At 39.7% G+C, this 16,185-nt stretch overlaps 1 protein-coding gene across 1 annotated transcript in view; it reads right to left on the bottom strand.

Annotated features, from left to right (window-relative positions):
• The window catches only part of EXT1 (exostosin glycosyltransferase 1), a 333,345-nt gene that overhangs the window by 11,920 nt on the left and 305,240 nt on the right, over positions 1 to 16,185 (bottom strand). Inside the window, exons 5-9 of the mRNA XM_081952824.1 lie at positions 14,550 to 14,682; positions 13,558 to 13,676; positions 10,752 to 10,847; positions 6,699 to 6,788; positions 212 to 372 (exon numbers count right to left, since the gene is read on the bottom strand). Of these exons, the coding sequence (XP_081808950.1) occupies positions 212 to 372; positions 6,699 to 6,788; positions 10,752 to 10,847; positions 13,558 to 13,676; positions 14,550 to 14,682 (599 nt within the window). The remainder of the gene's footprint in view (positions 1 to 211; positions 373 to 6,698; positions 6,789 to 10,751; positions 10,848 to 13,557; positions 13,677 to 14,549; positions 14,683 to 16,185) is intronic.

The raw sequence follows: 16,185 nt of genomic DNA on the forward strand, positions 1-16,185 counted from the left end.
CAATCACTTGTCTGAAATGGCATAGAATCTCCTGCTTGAGCAGGGGGCTGGACTAGAAAACCACCAAGGTTCTGTTCTATTCTATTCTATTCTATTCTATTCTATTCTATTCTATTCTATTCTATTCTATTCTATTCTATTCTATTCTATTCTATTCACTCTATTCCTCTCACCTCTTAAAACAGTCTTTAAATACCCATAATAGTCTTACTTGTGGTAAATAGCAGCTCCACTCAATACCATGGAATAGTCATTCGTCCATTTCGATGTGTAGCCCCACCTCTCCTTTGTGTTATCCCAAAAATGGCTGCGGGCAGGATAACCCACAATCCTCTCAGGGAAACTCTGCCAGACAGTGAAGGCAAAATCCACCTGCAGGCAAGGAAAAAAAACAAAACACAAACCAAATGGATGTGGCAAGTGGTAATCAAACAGTCTCAAAAATGTCAGCAAAACAAAATATTACCTTTTCACTAATTCATAATTTGCAATCTTGGAACTGTTGCAAAACATTAATTCTCTGTATTCATCAGTAAATTAAACTGACTACTTGACATTTTGCCCTGTAATTATGCACATTTTAATGTTTTTTCCGTTAACAGGAGCCTAGAGCTCCAGAGAATCATATTAACATTTTGCCGGCATGACACAGGCACCGTAGACATTCACAACTAGTGGAGAACTGGGTGTCTATTGGAATTGCTTGTTTATTAAGTGAGCCAGGAAGGTGATTCTCTGTCCATTTTGCAGGGAAGAAAGGAAGTGTCTCTTTTTATTACTGGATGGAGGAAATCAAGATAAAAATGATGTTTTCCAAAGACAGATGTTCCAAAATTATTAATTCCTCACGCCTGTCATGCCTGCAAGCCATCTTTTCTTTTGGACTTCAGGCCTGCCACCCTTTCTACTGTCTATTTTCTATTGTGGGAAAATGGGAAGGGGGATTTTACGGAGTTGGGTGATAGGTAGCCATAATAACATTCTTATTAGAAAGTCAAGGTCATCTTTGTCTCTGCATCTGGCCGGAACTGGATGGGTGGAAGCTGCCAGCATGGCAGTGGAAGATTGGACCATGTGATGGACTTGTGGGTGTGGGGGCAGGATCTTGAACTTTCAACTGGGTGGGAAAACCTGGAAGTTTTAAGATTCGGCTTTTTCCAGATATGCCAACATGGCTCTTTTAATAAATTGGGACTTTGAGGAATCCTTTGCCTCAGATTCTGATTTAATTTTGGATGCTATTTGGAACCCCGACAACGCTCTTATTTGTAATCCTTTCTCTTTGGCTTCAGTTAGTGTAAGATAGATAATGAATATTTTATATCCTACTACGGCTATGGGAATATTTGAGCTGAAGATTCAAGCAGCGCAAATGAGGTCTTCAAACTGAATTTTTGAACTGAATCAAACATTTGAGTTCAATCCATACTATAAATACCATGATGCAGTCCAGCCCTATTGTGAAACTAGAGGTTCAAAGCATCTCTTCCATAAAGATTAGGATCTTTGAAGGGTGCTTCCAGTTAAGTTATGACTCATTCTCTTCCTTCAAATTGTTCAAAGAACATGAAATGCTTACAGTTCAGGCAAAACAATTATTCCTGCCAGAGCTTGGATCACAAATTATTAATACATCAGAACATCAGCAGACACCTTAACATCCTTTATATAAAAGCCCGATATCTGTTTTCTTGAAAAGATTAAAGCTAAATTAAGGAAGGAAAAGTAGTGTTAGATACAGATAAAGGATCCTACAGGGGTTTCTGAAGACATCATCATAACAAATGAAAAAAAAAATGTTCTTGTGACTTTAATTTGTACATTTATAAATAGTCTTTTCTCCATTGTTCGGGTTCTAGTGTGTGGGGCATACAGATTCTCAATAAAGTGATCATAAACTAGCAATTCGTCATTAAAATTCTGGTTAATAAACGAACAAGAGCCAGTTTGGTATAGTGGTTAAGGCACTTAAGAAAATGAGAAACTGAATTCTAGCCTGCCTTAGGCACCAAGTCAGTTGAATAGCTTTGGGCCTCTCCGCCCTAGGAAGCAGACAATGGCAAACCCACTTCTGAAACCCCACTCCACCCCACCCACCTTGCCAGGAAAATGGCTCCAGGCAATCACCAAGAGTCAACAATGAATCAAAGGTTAAACAAACAAACGAACAAGGAATGCCAAGGAACCAATTATGAATACTTTGGCATCACCATGACCCAACTAGACACAACTCTAGAAAGTATGCTAGAAATTTTTCAGGCTGGCATATGGCAATATCATTAGACAGCTGAAATGTAATGGGGAAATGGGAATCCGGTTGCAAACCCTTGTCAACATCAAATTCTGCTCCAGCCTAATTTATTGTACGAGGTGTTTCTTCCACAGAGGTGATAAGAAAGGAAATTGGTCTTTACTAATCTTCTAGAACCACCAGCAAAGGTCTACCCATCACTTGCTCCTGAGTGTTTCAACTGGACATGTTGAAAGTTTGAATGTGGAATCTTCTGCATTCAATCCCTATGTTCTACCATGAAGCTACGGCTAACTACAGGAGCCATGGAAGATGCCCTGAAGTCCAAAAGTCTTTAAAAGTTGCCAAGTTTGGAGACCCTGGCAATAGATTTTAAACCACAAGTTTAATGCCACATACAAGTTTCCTAATTTTGCTTTAACCATTTTTCATTGAGGCTGATGTATAGAACCAAATATGGAATAATTGGGTTGGAAGATGGGGGTGGGTGAGAAAGTTAGCCAACCTGCTACTCTCTTAAGACTGCCAACACTCCTCCTTAAATCCACATGGATTTTTAATTATGAGTCACAGAGACATTTCCCCCCCACTGTGCAGGACAGCTTAATATTTCATTTCGTTAGGAGTGAAAAGCTAAAACCTTAATTAAAGGTAAAAAATGAAGAAGCATTTGAGGGTTTTCTGTTTTATCACTCATATTTGAAAGCTGGAAAATTACTATTTAGATGGATAGGTAAGTAGTAGAAGACATCTTAGGGTGATAACCCTCATAATTTATTGTTCAAGTTCACCAGGATTTCTGGGAGCTTCAACTAAACAAACTTCCATAGGACATAAGATTGGAGAGGATAATTTAAATCAGGTTTCCTTACTGATGATCTTGTGTGAAATTTGCAGGATGTAGTATTGGTCACTAGCTTAGATGGTGTTATCCTGTTTCCCTGAAAACAAGACCTCCCAGGATAATAAGCCCAATCGGACTTTTGAGCGCATGCGCTAAAACAAGCCTTCCCCTGAAAATAAGACCTCCCTGAAAATATTGCAACACAGCAGCAGCCATGAGGTGACCATGCTCACCTCCTCCTGCACCTCAAAAATAATAAGACCTCCCCGAAAATAAGATCAAGCACTTATTTTGGGGTCAAAAAAAATAAGACCCTGTCTTATTTTTTGGGAAACACTGTATTTTTAAAAAAGAGAGAAATCTTGCCATTGATCCAAGATTGACAGACCAAAATGAGACAATACACAACAATGGAGAAATAGACATAATAGAAGTCTAACTAAATCCAAGCAAGCATGGGATCTTTCATGCAACATATTACACAGCAAGGCAAGTTGACACATTCAGAATATGGTTTTGAGAAAATGAGAGAAATGTATTAAAAAAAAACAGCTGAAAAATGGCTTTAATAGATATAAGCAATAACTGTAAAACTTTAAAGTATATCTAACTAGCAGAATGGTTGGGAAAAAAGACATTCTTTTTACAATGTATTTTTATTATACTATAGTCTTACATTTTATGTCTCTATTTTTGATCTCTTACTTTTGTACAATAATAAAACTAACCAAAAGCAAAAAAAAAAAAAAAAGGAGGGTGTGTGTGGTTGTATAAAGTGATTCAGATACACCGCATGTGATACAAAATAAATTAGATTTTAACCTGGCTAAGGCTTAGTATAATTTAAGTGTTAGCCCATTACTAGAAAACAAGGATGTCAAATTAGAACCTACACAGAATTTCCAGATTCACAATAGTTGGTTGATCCATGTGGAAAATAAGATACTGGTTGGACAAAGCTCTGTTATGATCCAGGTGGTAAGGAGATATTTTGGGACATGTACAGAGACTTCTGAACCAAGCACTGAATTACAGTAACCTCTGTATTTTATTTTTAATTCTGTTTTGGATAGCAGAGAAATACAGTTGTATTCAAGGGAACATGGAGCTTCAACAGAAGTTGAGAGAAGAAAGAGACGTAGCTAAACATATAGCCGCATCCTCTAACAATTTGCTGGACATTCAAAGGAGGCAAATTGCTCGGAGGCAGAAGCCAGGTGGGTGGGCGGGACTACATTCAATGTACATCACGCAGCCAAATTTTCACCCTTTTTTAGGGGGGAAAAAGTGCGTCTTATACTCCAAAAATACGGTATTTATTTATTTGCATTTCACCTTCATTATGTTTTTATAAATATCTTAAGGCTGCGAACATATGTATCTAATACCCCTTTTTCTTTCTATTTTCCCTACAACAATAATTCTTTTGGTCTGATAGGGAGTGACTGACCCAAAGTCACCCAGCTAGCTTTCATCCCTAAAGTGGGACTAGAATTCACAATCTCCTGTTTTTTTTTAGCCTGAAGCCTTAACCTCTACACCACCCTGGCTCTTTTGGGTCTTCAAAGTCTTGGGTCTTCAAAGAGGACTCCATGTGCTATTTCTAAAGTAATAAAGGACAACTTGCTATTTTTTTTTAAGGGAGGGAGAAGTAAGAGAGACACACAGAGAGGGAAAATCACACTGAAATTGAAGGAGACAATAAACACTCAAAGCTTTTCCACAGATGCCATTAATAATGTATTTCCAATATATTGCCATGTTATATAAATGGTTGCCCATTCTCACCATCTCTTTACGGGAAGAGGTGAGAGAAATCAATACTCATCCCACTTGTAAAAATTGGTTTTCTACATTGGATCCCCTGATCTCCAGCTACCTGCCCCCTCCCCCCCCCCATCTCTTCATCCCAGCAGCCTTTTTTCTTCAGCTTTTGGTGTAGCAGTTCTGAAGTGTCAGGCAGAAAGAAAATTCTTGTATTGGAAAAAAAAAAGAGCTTGGCTGAAGCTCAGAATATAATAGGAATTAATACAAAAGTTAGATGTAGATATCCAAGTATTCACAAGTGTACATAAACATCCACACCTACACTAGTACACTTGTGAATACTTGGGTATATATCTCTATGTATATCTGTATGTTACATTTGGCCATTTGGCCCAAGACCTTGTTTCTTTCCCAATAGATCAGTGATGGCTAACCTTTTCTGGACCGAGAGCCCAAAATGCGCGTGAATGCCTGTGCGCACATCTGAACCTTCAAAATGCAATATGTGCGCAGCCCCGCACATGAGCACATGCCCCCCCGCACACGTGGCAGAGATCCAAAGACCAACTGGCTTGTGGGAGGCATGCACGCATGTGTGGCAGAATTGAACTTGGGTAATTGCTCGCATGCCATCAGAGAGGGCACTGCGTTCCACCTCTGGCAGGCGTGCCACAGGTTCGCCATCATGATAATAGACCAAGAAGCATTGCTGAGATGAAACTACGAGAATTCCAGATGGACACGGAATTAAGTTGCTAACAGGGCCATGGTGGCGTAGTGGTTAGAATGCAGTATTGGCAGCTAATTCTGCTGACTGCTGGTTGTCAGCAATTCGGCAGTTCAAGTCTCACTGGCTCAAGGTTGACTCATCCTTCCATCCTTCCAAAGTCAGTAAAATGAGGACCCAGATTGCTGGAGGCAATATGCTGACTCTGAAAAACCATTTGAAGCAAAATGTGTGTGTGTGTGTGTGTGTGTGTGTGTGTGTATGCTGGTCTTGTTGTATTTGGGTCTTTTTCCATGTAAGATTGAGATTGTCTTGGCAACATTTTGGCGAGGTCTCACTCACCATCTTCAGGCTGGGTTTTGTGCTTAAAGCATGGTCAGAGCTGCTCTCTTTCTATAAATCTTGGTGTGTGTGTGTGTGGAGTGCTGGCTTTGTTTCAGTAAGTGGAATGATTGGTCGTATGGTTGTATCATGATTGGTAGATTGGTGCTGATTGGTGCTGGCTGTGTGTCCGTTGTTGTTTCGTGTTGTAATGGCCTAGGGGGTGGATGGGGCTCGTTTCCAGATGTCTGGTAAGCGGGAGGTATCATCACGTTTATTCATGTTGTGGGGGTGTTTCTCTATTTCGATAGCTTCCATAATTATTCTCTTGTATGTATGTGTATGTATGTATGTATGTCTGTATGTATGTATGTGTGTATATGTATGTATGTATGTGTGCGTGTGTACATATACATATACACACACATACACACATACATACATACATACGTATATATGAAGTAACATGGCCACCTTGCTCCTAAGAGAGCTGCAGAAGTTCTTTGTTGCAACCATGCAGAGGTTCTCTGGGAACATTAAGCAAATGTTCATAAACCTCAACTAAGAAGACATCACTCACTTTACCTAGTCAACTTGGCGAAAGCTTTGATGAAAGAAAGAAAGAAAGAAAGAAAGGAAAGAAAGAAAAGAAGGAAGAAAGGAAGAAAGAGAGAAAGAGAGAAAGAAAGAAAGAAAGAAAGAAAGAAAGAAAGAAAGAAAGAAAGAAAGAGAAAGAAAGAAAGTCAAACTTTGGAGAGCCAGTACACTCCACAGAAAAAATATCTCACCTCAGTGGTTGAAAGCACTGTATCTTCATCGAGGCTTAGAACAGCATCTGTGACAATATTCTCATAGGGCAGGAAGCGACTGCTCATCACCTGAAAGATGAACAAGGTGGGTCAGTGAGATGTTCTTGAGATTCACCTGCAGACAGGGCCTCCATACTTGAGCCCAAAGAGTTAACATTCTACCACAGCATCAAAGCGGAGGAAATGGCTGTGAAGGAAAAGAGCTTCATGTGGAAGGACTTTTCAGTTTATTGCATCCGACCTAACAATGTGATTATGTTACTCCTGATTAATTTCAGCAAGAGTGGCATTCTAGATTTATGTGTTCACATTATTCCCTTACCCCAAATGTTGTCATGCATAATGTTCTGGTTTGATTTTTTGGAAACCAACCAACCAACCAACCAACCAACCATTTTTATATAATTAAAAGGCAATAAGTCATAGCTATATTTAGAGTATATATGCTTCTCAAAAGCTTAAAGTAGCATTTAGAATTCCTTCTTACTTTATCTTCATCAAAATCTGATGAGGTAGGCTAGGTTAAATGATAGCAACTAACGCAATGCCTCGGGCTAAAATTTATAGCTGAGTGAAGATTTTAACTTATACCTCCCAAGCAATGCCTAATGCTCTAACCAATATACTTCACTGCTTGGCTTTCAAAATCTATAGTTAGCCACATACTATCATTGAAAACAAGAAATGATCAACAAAAGAGTGTAAATTTTAAGTTACAATGTTCCTAAAACAATACAATGTCTATGTGGGATTTTGCATTAATCTTTTGAAGCCACTAAGACATCAATTTGTGAGCAGTAGGAATATATAGTAAGAATATTGTCAGGTTCTCTGAGTGACTATACATTAATTTATTACAGGTAGACAATTCAATCTATTTCTGCTGCATGCCATTTCTAGAGGTAGCTCATCTCATTTCCACACTGATGTGAAAACTCAGAATCCCAAAATGTGCATTTCTAAACTTATTCGGAGAACATTTTTTCTGAGAACTACAGCACAACATTTGATGAAGTGTGAAAGCTGATTAGACTACGATCTAATCAACACTGACGAATGATGAGACAATTTTGGATATTTGTTTTGTTCAGATTTACTGCTTTTAGTCAAACTCAAACCCAGTTCGCTGATTTTCCAACTAACTTTTCTCATCAGATCTTTGTACTACTACCGTGTTTCCCCGAAAATAATACAAGGTCTTATTTTCTTTTGACCCCCGAAATAAGTGCTTGGCCTTATTATTGAGGTCTCATTATTTTTGAGGTGCAGGAAGCGGTGAGCGTGGTCACCTCATGGCTGCTGCTGTGTTGCAATATTTTCAGGGAGGGCTTATTTTTGGGGGGAGGGCTTATGTTAGCACATGTGCTCAAAATCCTGATTGGGCTTATTATCCAGGGAGGTCTTATTTTCAGGGAAACAGGTTAAGAGAAAAATTGCAACAGTATCTGCATTTTTTTTAAAAAAAATATTTCTCTTTTGTCAGCCGGAAACATTTATTAAATGTAAAGGTTCCCCTCGCACATATGTGCTAGTAGTTCCGGACTCTAGGGGGCAGTGCTCATTTCCGTTTCAAAGCCAAGTCTCCATGGTCATGTGGCCGGCATAACTAAATGCCGAAGGCTCACGGAACGCTGTTACTTTCCCACCAAAGGTGGTTCCTATTTTCCTACTTGCATTTTTACATGCTTTCGAACTGCTAGCTTCTGTTGGCAGAAGCTGGGACAAGTAACAGAAGCTCACTCCATTACATGGCGCAAAGGATTCGAACCTTTATATTAGGTAGACCTAGTTTTGTTGTTAGTTTGTACTTGTTTTTTTTAAAAATGAAGTATTGAAAGACAAGGAATCTACCATGGAGGACTAACAATTAGGTTCAACCATTCAGACATGTACCCAAGAGGTGAACAAGTACAAAAAGCTGAAGGATGATCCTAAGGATGAAAACTTTTAATGCATCTTTTATAACAATTTTTGCAACCCTGGGGTTTTTGATTGATTAAAATCCTGGGTAATTCTCAGCAGCAAAGCAAAAGGGGGCTATAATCCTGCCTGTCTGAAAGGAACTAGGCTTGACAAAATGGTTGTGCTTGAGCAAGTTAGCTTATCACTGCAAAAAAAAAGCCAATCTGGCATTCTAAACCTATATATATTTTTCCATTTGGGCATTTGCTGTGCAGAAGTAGAAATGCGATCCTTGATGACGCATTCAGACTTCTTTGTAGTCCCTAAAAGGCTCCAAGACTATTGCTTACCTGCCTTTTTGAAATTCGTAAGATCTATTCTTTCCCTCCAATACATGAAACAAAAATGGAAGGAGACGGAAGGAAGCAATCAAGTGCACCAAAGAGGACAGCCTCAAACAGGAGCCTTCCCTCTCTCAAGCCCTGCAGTGAATCTCAAACTATCCTGAGATCTGAGTCAACAGATTTAGCTGCCACCTTAGTGGCCATTTAGTGTACTGGAGAAAAGCACAGATATTATCTCCATTCTTTTCAGATGGATGAGAAATACCCGGGAGCTTCAATAATTTAGATACGTGTCCCCGTCCCCCCCCAATTGGGACACCTAATTCAATAAAGAACGATGAAATTGCATGAAACTGTAGAATCAGCAACCCCCTTGAAGTATGTTGTACAAGTACTTCGTAGTTATAATAGACCTGAGTACTTTGCTACTATTTTCAGCAAGAAGGACAGGTGTTCCTACCTCACTCTATGTCAAAACTCTTCTTGAGGGTTGAGATGCAGCTGGACTGGAATTTCCAGCATATGTCATTGCTATCCTTGCTGGATTTGGTTGCTAAAAGCTCGTTTAATATTTTGGAGATTCAATGTGATATTCCAGCGTATCTCTAACTGTATCTTATCACTATATTATAAACTTGCTTGAATGCAAAGTCAGTTATAAAATACAAGCCAATATAGCAATGACTTATTATAGCAGGGGTGTCAAACTCAAGGCCTGCCAATGGGGTGCATGCATCTGGCCCGTGGGGCTGTCCTGGAAACAACGAAGGACTGGCTCCTGGTGCCTCTGCTAGCGAAAACGGAGCTCGGGCCCAGGCTCCCTTTTCGGCCTCCTACAGCCCTCTGCCAGTGAAAGTGAAGCTCGGGGAGCTCCGTTTTCGCTGGCAGAGGGCTGCAGGAGGCCGTTGTGGCCGAAAACAGAACCTTGACAAGTGACGTCGAGCTGGCCACGCCCATCCTGGCCACACACACCCTGCCCCCCCCCCAGGTCAAACACATCTTTGATGCGGCCCTGAATCAAATCGAGTTTGACACCCCTGTATTATAGCCAATAGGAGATTTTTCATCTATTTTTCTCTTCTCACGTCAAATCTACTATGCCACATCAATTCCCATAAATTGATACTCTAGTATGCAGGTAATCCTCCACTTACAACCATTCATTCAACAGACAAAGTTACAATGGCACTGAAAAAAAGGGATTTATGGCTGGTTTGCTTACTTATGACCATTGTAGCATGCCCCTGGTCATGTGATCAAAATTCAGGGGTATACGACAATTTACGACAGTTACAGCGTTTCAGGGTCATGCGATTGCCATTTGCGACCTTACCAGCAGGTTTCTGACAAGCAAAGGTTATGGGCAAGCCAGATTCAGTTAACAACTGTGAGATTCGCTTAACAACTGCAGTGACTCACTTCAAAAACCATCACACAAAAGGTTGTCAAATCAGGCACAGCTCATTTTAACAACTGACTTGCTTACCAACAGAAATTCTGGTTGTAAGTTGGGAACTAGCTGTATTTGTAAACACCTTTTGTATTTGTACATGCCCACTGACCTTGAAAATATATGTAAGAGACAAGTGACTTGGGATCCAGTCCCAATAAAAGAAATAATGGGAGCCCAGAATTATCTATGCAATCTATCCTGCCTCAGTCTGCAGGAAGAAAGCATTAAGAAGGCAAGGAGAGACAGAGAGGCCACTTTAAGCGCCTGGAGGAATTATGGCACGTAGCTGTAATAAAAAAGCAAACAACAGCAACCACAACCATGACAACGTACCTTGCTTTCTCCTTCGATAACAATGACAGGCACAGCAGTGGCAGGCCAGCGATGCTTGGCAGGGAGGGGCTTATCACAATTCCATAAGACAATGATCTGAAAAACAATAAGGGTTTCCCGTTAGGAAAATGCTTGCAGAGATCACAGCCCACAGAGGCTCATGGATTATCTCAGCTGACTGCTCTGCACTTCAGTCTAGAACTTCACAACCAGAAACAAATGAAAAGAGAAAAAGCCCACGTGCAGAGCTGCCAGAAGACAAGAACAACTAAGAAAGCAGGGTTGACTTGGGAGTAAAGCCACACCTTGAAGGTGATTGGCCCCTCCCATAGGAAACAAGAGGAGCGAATGGGGAGTGGGCTTTTGCAGGAAACAATTTGTTCCTTCGGTTGTTTCAAGAGTGGAAAGTTCTGCTTGTGACTATAAGAGACTCTGTACCAAGTGTTGCCTTGCCCTGTGTTTGGAAACTAGTTATCTGGCATTTTGCCAAGGAAGATAAGGTTTGTGTTGATAAATATTCCTCTGAAAGAATGTTTGCCAAGCCTTGCTGACTGTGAATGAAAGGAATTCACGGTTGTGTAAATAAAAGAGGTTTTGTCAGGACCAAGACTCTGGTTCATGAGTGTTAAGGAAGCCTAGGTCAGAACAATTCCTAGCTACAGAAGAGGGGTAATTAACTTTTGTTGTTGTTGTTTACTTTTACTGACTAACAACAAGAAAATCATCCTAGCTGCATTAAAAAGACAATTTATGTGGCATCTGAACAAGTCTTGGACAAAAGACAAGAGACAAAATGTTCACAGCTTGACATCAATGCAATGGTGCTCTACCACGCCATTAGTGGCGGTTTATGTTTTCATGGGCGCTTGTGTTGTGATACCGTATGCAAAATTCAGCTTCTGGAAAGATCAAGAGTGGTCTATTTGCCCCAATTCTCCAGAAACAAATGCAGAATGTCTTATAGGAATTGAACTTGGCTTCCTAGCAATCTCTGCAAGTTACTAGTTCTCCTGACTAAAAACTCAACATGGAGGAAGAGGAATGGAAAAAGGTGTTGGATTATGTTGCGAAATTCAGTGTTTCTCACAGATTTTCAGACCTTTCAAAGACCAGTAAAAACTGTATACTGTGCAGAAATGTTAAGAGGCAGAATTAGTCTCAGAGCAATTATGCAAATCTTGTTAATTGGCATGATTTAAACAAATTGCCGAACTTCATTTCTCCTGTATCATATAGCCTGTTAATAAAGCCACTCTAACAGGAGAAGTGACCAAGTTTATCCATCTAGGATAGTTTAGTTTAGTCCTGTTGCAAACAAGCTTTTAATTCTTTTTTTTTTCCCCAAGGAGTACTCCTAAAATAGAATAGAGCCGGAAGGGACCTTGGAGGTCTTCTAGTCCAACCCCCTGCTCAAGCCAGAGACCTTACATAAACGATAAAGGAGTTCCTGAATAAACTATTTGTTCCTGAATAAACGATTTTCATTTTGATACATTTTGTACTAGTAACTTCTAGTGAGGGTGAACGGGGCAAGTGGAAAACAGCATAAAATCCGGTATTCAGTAATAGACAATACCAAAAGTTCAACTTAGTGTAAGTGATTTGCCACTATGTAATTCAGATTGCAATGTCTTCTTTGGCTACATACAGGGTGTAAGGTTCACGCTTGAGGGTAGGGGGCTTATGAAGGGCACTCAAGGGGTGGCTGATGATGTAATTGTGTCCCCAAAATGAATGAGTCCAAAAATGTTGGTGGTGCTTCTTTAGGGAGTGGTGGCATTCGAAATCTTAAAGAGATTTTTAGCATTAATTTTTACCTTTTGAAACTCACCACACGGGGAACATGGAGACCTTAATCAAAGGAACTCCAATGTAAAAAAAACTGGCTGAATATTTTGGTCCTTCCAAATGAGAAGTGAAATGGGTGCTGGGAGGTTTCACATGCCATGCAGATCATGGACCACTCATTGCTCCTTTAATAAATTTATTCATTGTTTAAAATAAATCTTCACCAAAAAATTTACCAAGAACTTCAAAACTAACACAAACCAATAAAAAGTAAAAGCAGAAAAGAGAGAAAAGAAAATGGAAGGAAAAAGGAAAAGTGCAGAAAGAAAGAACAAAAAGAAATAGAAGCTTCGGATTTCCTTTGCAGTAAATACTAAGCGCAATTACAAAGTTGTCTCATGATTACAAAAGATTTTTACCCTGTTTCCCCGGAAAAGAAGCCTGGGTCCAAAAAAAGCATTAGGTCCAGCAGTGGGTTTCACATTTTAAAACCACTAGTTAACCGCCTGCGCTCCCGCTCACTAAGTGCATGCGTTTTGCTCGTGCATGTGCCTTCTGCGCATGCGTCCGGCCTCAAAAATATGCCTAAATAGGATGGCATAGAGCCAGGGTGGGTGGATGGGCGGGCCCACCCGCGATTTCTGCTACCGGTTCGGGCAAACCGGTCCAAACTGGCTGAATACTACCTCTGAGTAGGTCTTATTTTTGGGGAAACATGGTATTATCCAGTCTTTTTCTAATCAGTAAAAACACAAATCATAAGTGCATATTTTTTTTTCAATTTGAAAAGTCTATAAGTGGCGTCTAGTCAATCATATATGAAGATACTGTTTTTTTTTCTCTAATCAAAGAAGTTAACTTAGCCTTCTTTGCCAGTTCCGTCACCTTTACGGACTAAAATATTAGAAGCTGCACCAGTGTGGATGAAGATAAATTGGGAGATGCCAGACAAACTTATAGCAACTAGTGAATTTTTTTATTTTCAGCCAATGACGGGGAAGTTGATTGTGTTCCTCACCTGAGCACAGTGCTGGGATTTGGCGACTGCAACCAGGAGTTTTAGCACAGGTTGAGATTGGGACACCAGAGGAGTAACTGCATGGATGACGGCGGTGAATTTGGATGGGGCCTTGACTCCTGAGAAGAAAATGAGAGAAAATGAACCAGCCCAATCATTTTAAAAATTCTAAAATACTTGGGTTGACTTTAACCCTCAGTACACAAGTTCGCTAATCACAGACAAATGCTGATTCCACAAGAATGGACTTCTCTGAAAAGACAAATCTGAATTCAAAACCAACCACCCCTTTTACCACATTCTGAGGTAAATGAAGGTAAATCTATTGTCCCATTTTCTTTTAAAAGAAAATATTTTTATTAAATAAATTTATATGGCCACCCATCTCATTGAATGTGACTCTGTGTGCCATAGAACCAACAATATCATAACTGTTTTAAAACTTAAATATAAAAATAAAAACAAGGTAGCTGGAGAAGATAAAGCAGATATTACTGTATCTTTCGGAGTATAAGACGCACCTTTTTCCCTCAAAAAGAGTGTGAAAATCTGGGTGCATCTTATACACTGAATACAGCATTTTTGCCTCCGAAAACCCCACCCCCTTCACCAAAATGGCCATGCATAGCTTTTAGGAGGCTTCCAGAGTGCTGCTGGGGGCTGGGGAGGGCAAAAATGACTAAAAAACAGACTGTTTTTTGCTTGTTCCCCCTTCCCCAGGAGCACTCTATAAGCCTCCTAAAGGCTATGCGTGCCCTTTTTTTGACAAAAAAATGGGCCTGTTTTCGCGAGGTCTGTAGAGTGCAAAAACGTTTTATTTAAATTTGCCTCTTCAAAATCTTGGTGCATCTTATACTGGGAAAAATATGGTAGGTTCTCATACATTGGTTTAGAGGGCCACCTTACTACACAGCTTAGATTCCATTTGCACATCACCCAGAAACAAGATTCCTCTTCCGAAGCAGTGTGTTCCTCAAGAGAGAACTACTTACCTAGGTTAGCATAATAGTAAGGGAAATCTCCCAGATATGATGAATACTGTGGCAGTACGAACAACCCCCCGGGATGTTTGTTCCATATTAAACTGTTACGGGATATGTGCTTAAATATTCTGTCTTGAATAATCTGCAAAACAAGAAGTTAAAACGATGTTTAGCAAACTTTTTATGAAATAAAGCAGAATCCTTTAATCAAAGCAAAGCAACAAGAAGCAATGGGTGGAAACTAATCAAGGAGAGAAGCAACTTAGAACTGAGGAGAAATTTCCTGACAGTTAGAACAATTAATCAGTGGAACAGCTTGCCTCCAGAAGTTGTGAATGCCCCAACACTGGAAGTCTTTAAGAAGATGTTGGATAGCCATCTGTCTGAAACGGTATAGGGTTTCCTGCCTAGGCAGGGGGTTGGACTAGAAGACCTTCAAGGTCCCTTCCAACTCTGCTATTGTACTGTATTGTATAAAGCCACCGAGAGGCAGATTATTTAGAATTGGTGTGGAATCTTCTTACCACACCCAACTTCATTTATCTCATTTATTGATACAGACACTGTGTAAAAATTAGGATCTGACTAACACAGAATAGTTCCAGTTTCCAAAATGCACAAGCCATTGCACAGACTGATGGATTATTTCTGCAATTTTGCCATCAATATATAACATAAAGACAGTCATAGCTTTAAACCGAATGAGAACTGTTTCTGAAAGGCAATGTTTTTAACCTAACATATTTCTGTTCTCCTTCCCAGGCTAAAAAAGAATCGACCATTATAGTAATTTCAGAAATACAAATTGCACAGAAAATTTTGCAATGATAGTATTCCATCATTGGCACAAGAAAAATCAGTGACAACTAATGTACTGTTGTAATTTCATGGTATTGTGGAAGAAAATGTAAGGTTTTCACGCTGGGATTCAAAATCTAGGACTCTGAGAATTTCAGCTTTCCTTGATTTTATTTTGTTTTAAAACATCTCTCAAGATATCCTTGTTAAAGTGGAAAATCCTGTTTCCTGATATTTATTACAGAGACGTTGGTGCTTCAATGTGCTCTATAAATCCAGGATTTCCCCTAGAAAAGGAATCATGTTGCAAAATTCACTGAAAAGACAAGCTGCACAATTGAATATGCACACTTGCTTAATTGAAATAAAGTACTACTGTATTTCTTTCTCCTTCGCTTAGATCAGTGGGTCTCAACCTTCCAAATGCCGCGACCCTTTAATACAGTTCCTCATGTTGTGGTGACCCCCAACCATAAACTTATTTTATGTTTTCCGTATTGTTTTGAAAATATGTGTTTTCCGACGGTCTTAAGCGACCCCTGTGAAAGGGTCGTTCGACCCCCAATGGGGTCCCGACCCACAGGTTGAGAACCACTGGCTTAGAGAGTTTGATGCTTTCTTTGTCCAAAACCACAGCAATCACAGAGCATCTAACAAAGATCCTTGATAATAAAAATCCCTAAACATAGTTTGGTTCTGTATTTTGTTAGGATTCAGACCCGCTTATTGGTTCTCATTTAGATCATTACAGAATCCAGGTTAGGCATCCACTGTTTATCCAACTTCAAGTATAATACACTTAAAAAGGAAAAAAAAAAGTATAATCCCAAAATAACCATACTGTCTA

Source organism: Natrix helvetica (assembly GCF_964273705.1).
Source record: "Natrix helvetica genome assembly, chromosome: 4".
In the NCBI taxonomy this organism is placed as follows: domain Eukaryota; kingdom Metazoa; phylum Chordata; class Lepidosauria; order Squamata; family Natricidae; genus Natrix; species Natrix helvetica.